The following is a 6,000-nucleotide window of genomic DNA, read 5'->3' as shown; positions in this document are numbered from 1 at the left end:
ATGTTTCTTCATAGTTTTCTTAGTTTTTTTCTAATCAGTTATGTACATTAGGGTTGTTACATTTAATGTTGTTAAATTAATGTTTATGGCATTTTAAAAATGTGTGTGTGAATGACACTGTGCAGCTTCTATATATAGGAATAACTTTCTTGTGGAAGATCTGCTTGTGATGAGCTTTGATTGATCATGTGACTCTCATCTCGGCTGTGATTGGTGGTTATCAGTGTAAATTAAATTAAAACAGATATTAATACTTCAATAGGTCAGTAAATTAACATTATATCAGATAATGAAATATGGTTTATTACTGTACATTTTTAAGTTTAGTCTGTAAAACTTTAAATGTTGCTACTGTATTTTATACGGTAAATTTCTGGCAACCACAGCTGCCGGTATTTTACTGTAAAATGAAGAGATTTTTATAAGAGGGATTTCTTTGCTGAATCTGGATCTGGATCTGGATCTGAATCTGGATCTGGATCTGGATCTGGATCTGGATCTGGATCTGAATCTGAATCTGAATCTAAATCTAAATCTAAATCTGGATTCTGGATCTGGATCTGGATCTGGATTCAGATCTGGATCTGGATCTGGATCTGGATCTGGATCTGGATCTGGATCTGGATTCGAATCTGAATTTGAATTTGAATTTGAATTTGAATTTGAATTTGAATTTGAATTTGAATCTGGATCTGAATCTGAATCTGAATCTGAATCTGATGCTGATGCTGAAACTGGAATCTGAATCTGGATCTGGATCTGAATCTGAATCTGAATCTGGATCTGGATCTGGATCTGGATCTGGATCTGGACCTGGACCTGGACCTGGATCTGGATCTGAATCTGGATCTGGATCTGGATCTGGATCTGGATCTGGATCTGGATCTGGATCTGAATCTCAATCTCAATCTCAATCTCAATCTCAATCTCAATCTGGATCTGAATCTGAATCTGAATCTGAATCTGAGGCTGAAACAACTTAATTTCTGCTGTCAAACTCATACTGATATCAATACTTTATACAGTCAGTAAAACAACAGAGCCAATATTTCTGCATTTCTGTATGTTTGACAATTTTTTTCTCTCAATTTGATCTGTTTCATTTACAGATTTGCTTTAACCCTAAATCACAAAATCATTCAAAATCAAATGTTTTTCCTCCATATTTCTGCCATATTTCGAGAACTTTTCTAAGGGTGTATCACACGCTCATTTAAATTAGCACATAACTGCACATCTGTAAATAGTGCAGTCATAAATCTGTCAGTTTTCTATATTTGCATTACTGTAGTGTTTCACATTTAATTGTATCCTCTATTCTTTATTATTGTGCTATATATTATTTTTTACTGCACTGGAAGCTCGTGTCTGTAAAGATATCTTGACATTAAAGCTCTTTCTGATCGTTACATGACTTACACTTCTGCTACAAAACTTTGTAATTATACTTTTAATGCTAAAAATATTACATTTAATTTAAAGCCACGTCTTCCGTTCTCAGCTCTGATCTGACGAGTGGAAGCGCATGAGTGATAACTGCAGATAACACAATAACTGTAACCCTGTAATTGAGCAATAACTTCAGCTGTCGTATTCGTTCAGAGATTATTGTGCACGGGGATTTTAATACGTTTCAGTGCTTTTTATACAATAAAGAGTTGTGCAATTGATTTCAGTAAATATTATTATAATTAGTATAATTAATAAGGGTGATGATAAAGATTGATTTAGTATTTTACTTGAAGAGTGAATTGGGAACACTTTACAATACGGTTTATTAGTACATTAATCAATGTATTATTGAACTAACATGAGCAATACACTTTATTTTAAGGTGTCGTTGTTACAGTGTAATTATATATTTAAGTAATATTCAATAAAAATATATAGGGTTAGGCTGGGATTAGGATCTGGTTGAGGGTTAGTTGCCATAATTTACTGTTATTAACATACAGGTGAAACTGGAAAAATTAGAATTTGGTGCAAAAGTTGATTTATTTCAGTAATTCAACTTAAAAGGTGAAACTAATATATTATATAGACTCATTACATGCAAAGTGAGATATTTCAAGCCTTTATTTGTTATGATTTTGATGATTATGGCTCATAGCTTATGAAAACCCCAAATTCAAAATTAGAATATTGTGAAAAGGTTTTCATAAGCTGTAAGCCATAATCATCGAAATTATAACAAATAAAGGCTTGAAATATCTCACTTTGCATGTAATGAGTCTATATAATATATTAGTTTCACCTTTTAAGTTGAATTACTGAAATAAATGAACTTTTGCACCATATTTGAGATAAGCTGTAAGCCAAAATAAAGTAAAATAAAGTGTTACATTGTTACTGTATTTCTTAATCTTTGTTAATGTAGTTAATAAAAAATAAAGCTGTTCGTGTTAGTTCACAATGCATACAATAATGTTAACAAGATTTGAATAAAGTATTAGTAATAGTAAATGTTGAAATTAACATTAAAGATGAATAAATGCTGCATATTAGTTCATGCAAACTAATGAATGTACCTAATGTTAACTATAATGCACCTTGTTGTAAAGTGTCACCAGTGATTTAAACCCTTTCTATTATTAACAAACAAAAAGAAGTGTGAGCATGGAAACAGTGGCGACTGCACGAGAAGCCGTGTTCCTGTGCGCGCTGCAGAACGCTGGAGTTCGCGAAGGTTATAAACTGAAGTTTCCACTGAGGTAAACTGCAGAAGTGCAGCGCGTGCTCTGCGCGGCCCCGCGAGGCTGGAAATAGAACCCGCGACGCGCTTTACACAAACATTACGCTTTTTCATTAATGCGTTATGCGCGCGTGTGCAGATGAGCGTATATCGGGGTGTGTGTGTGTGTGTGTGTGTGTGAGTGTGTGAGAGAGAGAGAGGCTTGAATGGTTGTGCTTCACATCAAAGGCTCGGGCAAGTCTCTGCATTAACAAGCCCCTTTGTTTCCTGAGAGAGAGAGAGAGAGAGAGAGAGAGAGAGAGAGAGAGAGAGAGAGAGAGAGAGAGAGAGAGAGAGAGAGAGAGAGAGAGAGAGAGAGAGAGAGAGAGAGAGAATATTTATAACACTGTTATAAATATTAGAAGATTTAAAACATGTATTGCTTATTTTCATGTTAGATTTTAATTTTTTCTTCATTATTATTTTTTATTATTAATCATTTATTTATGTATTTTGGTAGTGTTATTAATGTTTGGCAATGTAAAGATTTGTTACACCGTGCTAATAAAGCTATTTGATTCTTGAATCTTTAATCTTGAGAGAGAGAGAGAGAGAGAGAGAGAGAGAGAGAGAGAGAGAGAGAGAGAGAGAGAGAGAGAGAGAGAGAGAGAGAGAGAGAGAGAGAGAGAGAGAGAGGGAGGGAGAGAGAGAGAGAGAGAGAGAGAGAGAGAGAGAGAGAGAGATGCATTTTCTCTCTCTCTCTCTCTCTCTCTCTCTCTCTCTCTCTCTCTCTCTCTCTCTCTCTCTCTTGACACCGGCGACCCCTGTGATAACCAAGTTCGTCGACATCGACACAATCTGATCCTGAATATTGTTAATAACTCGTCAGATGCGGACGCGGAAGGGTGTGTGCTGGAGCTCGGCTCTCCACATGTGGCTCGGCCTCAGTTAAACGATGGGATTTAATTAGTTTGCTACTTAAATGCGCCTGGAGATTATTTAGGAAGCACAGTATATAATTTTTAGGAACTGCATTTATCCTGGAAACCATCAAAGCGTTGAAACGCAAGCCTGATGATGTTGTTCTGAGTGTTTAACTCTTCATCTCTTCCCAAACTCTCGCATAAACATCACACACTGGACTTATAGCGGAATGTAGAGATTACGCGGAGACTCGAGACTCCTGCAAACATATAAAACAACAACTTCTGCTCAGAAACGCGTTTCCTGCCCCTGTGGCTTTCTGCGAAAACGGTGAATTATACACACTTCTGACATTTGAAGTCTGTGCAGAAGATAAAGAAATGATCTAGGCCAAGCTGAGGAAAAATATCCAGAATCTGTCTCGAGCTCAGATGCTGGAGAACACGAGGATCATTAGCAGAGCGATGCGTCCGTGATGCGCAGCTGTCTATATTTAATCAAGGCAAATAAACAAGCTCTCATTTATAATTTAGATTTGCATGCATTAAACAGGCCATTTTTAATCCATTTATTAATATGCATGGAAGATATTGTATAAATATGCAGCCTTATGCAAATACCAGACACATTTTTGTTTGTATTTAATTCTTATTCCCAGCTGTAGATCATGACAGTAAGTGTACTCGGATATTATTGCGCAGCATGCGCAGGAATGAAGGAAGCCATCGTTATTAATATTATTATTCCCATTAAAACTCAACACTGAAAACTAAAGATAAGTCATGCACAATCACTGTTTCATAAACAACTTCATACTTTTCCAGAACATATATTTATGCCATTATTAATATGCCATTAATATAACATATATTTATGCCAAGTAATTTATAATTAGTTGTATTGGGTAAAAACAGGTTTAGTGTTCATATACAGTTTCAATACATTCAGAATATGTTTATATTACATATGTCTTCTAAAATTATATTTATAATATTATAATGAAATAAATGAAAGAAAAATATTGTGAAAATGTTGTTGACTTTTTATTAATACTTTGCCAATATGAACATACAAAAATATGCTATGCCAATAAACCATGCACTCTAAAATATGCTGGGTTGTTTTAACCCAATTTTGGGTCAAATATGGACAAACCCAAACTTTGGATCAAAAATGCAATTAAAAAATGTAACCCAATGGCTGGGTTTGTCCATATTTGACCCAAAATTGGGTTAAAACAACCCAGCATTTTTTAGTGTATTTAACAGAGAAAATCTCTTCTACCTTCAGGAAAACTGGAGCTCTTTCTCTTGGTTTATTTCTCGATCGCTAAAAACACACTAAACTCTTTGATGATGGGTTCATTCTGGCTCATCTTACCCCAATCAATTCTCACTGTATATTTCAGTGAAGCGAAACCCATAATAATTGGAATGGTCTAAAGTATTTATCACATACATCCCTCTTTAAATGCGTTTTGTGTGCATTTTATTCGTGTGTGTGTTTAATAGTTTGCTACCATCTCCATCAAAAAAGCCCTGAAATTTAAAAGTGTCGTGTCCCTTTAAGAGCCTCCCCCCCCTTCGGCTCATTTCAGCTGTCAATCACGCGTCGCTCTCTTTGATCTTCGCTGTTCTAAAGCGCGACTGTTTGTTACTTTCAAGTCGCGCGCGGCTCGTCACAGCACACAGAAGTTTTCCTCTCTCGCGCGGGTCTCAGACGCTCATCCGAGCGCGCAGAACAACGGCGACAACAACACTCAGAAGTAGATTAGTAAAGTTGTCTGGTCGAGGACAGTATGCCGCAGCTGAACGGCGGAGGAGGAGACGATCTCGGGGCGAATGATGAGATGATCGCGTTTAAAGATGAAGGAGGAGATCACGAGGAGAAGATCCGCGAGAGCGCGTTCACGGAGAGAGACCTGGCCGACCTCAAGTCATCTCTGGTCAACGAGTCCGAGATCAGCCAGAGCAACACACACCCTGCCGTAAGTGTGTGTGTGTGTGTGCGCGCGCGCGTGTGCTGTGGATGATGATGTTCGTGTGAGTGAAATAAAGTGTGTTTGTAATGCGCAGGTGATCAGAAGAGGACAGCAGGAGGATCAGAGGATCTACACTGATAAACGAGAACATCTGGACGACGGTGAGACTTCACACACTATACACACACTACTCACACGCTATACACACGCTATACACACACTTAGAGACACACACTTAGACACTCACACACTATACACACACTATTCACACGCTATACACTCTAACACTCACTTTCTCACACACACAAACACACACACACACACACTCTCACACACACAAACTCACATACTCACTTAGACACTCTCACACACATACATTCTCAAACACACACACAAGCACACTCACGCACTTAGACACACAGTA

The 6,000-nt window shown here is 37.2% G+C and overlaps 1 protein-coding gene across 15 annotated transcripts in view; it reads left to right on the top strand.

The window, feature by feature from the left end:
• The first annotated feature begins 5,203 nt into the window (after positions 1-5,203).
• Positions 5,204-6,000, top strand: part of tcf7 (transcription factor 7) — an 80,889-nt gene continuing 80,092 nt past the window's right edge. For 13 of the 15 annotated variants that reach the window (XM_079585028.1, XM_079585033.1, XM_079585030.1 and 10 more), the window contains exons 1-2: positions 5,218-5,582; positions 5,671-5,737. In XM_079585028.1, coding sequence (XP_079441154.1) covers positions 5,394-5,582; positions 5,671-5,737 — 256 coding nt within the window. In that variant the 5' untranslated portion in view covers positions 5,218-5,393. Of the gene's footprint in view, positions 5,583-5,670; positions 5,738-6,000 lie in introns of all 15 variants that reach the window. The other 2 variants (XM_079585035.1, XM_079585037.1) reach the window with 2 other exon arrangements.

The sequence above is a fragment of the Phoxinus phoxinus genome (genome assembly GCF_949152265.1).
Source record: "Phoxinus phoxinus genome assembly, chromosome: 17".
Taxonomy (NCBI): Eukaryota; Metazoa; Chordata; class Actinopteri; order Cypriniformes; family Leuciscidae; genus Phoxinus; species Phoxinus phoxinus.
The sequence above is the reverse complement of the archived record's forward strand: the minus strand, read 5'-3'. Positions and strand labels throughout refer to the sequence as shown.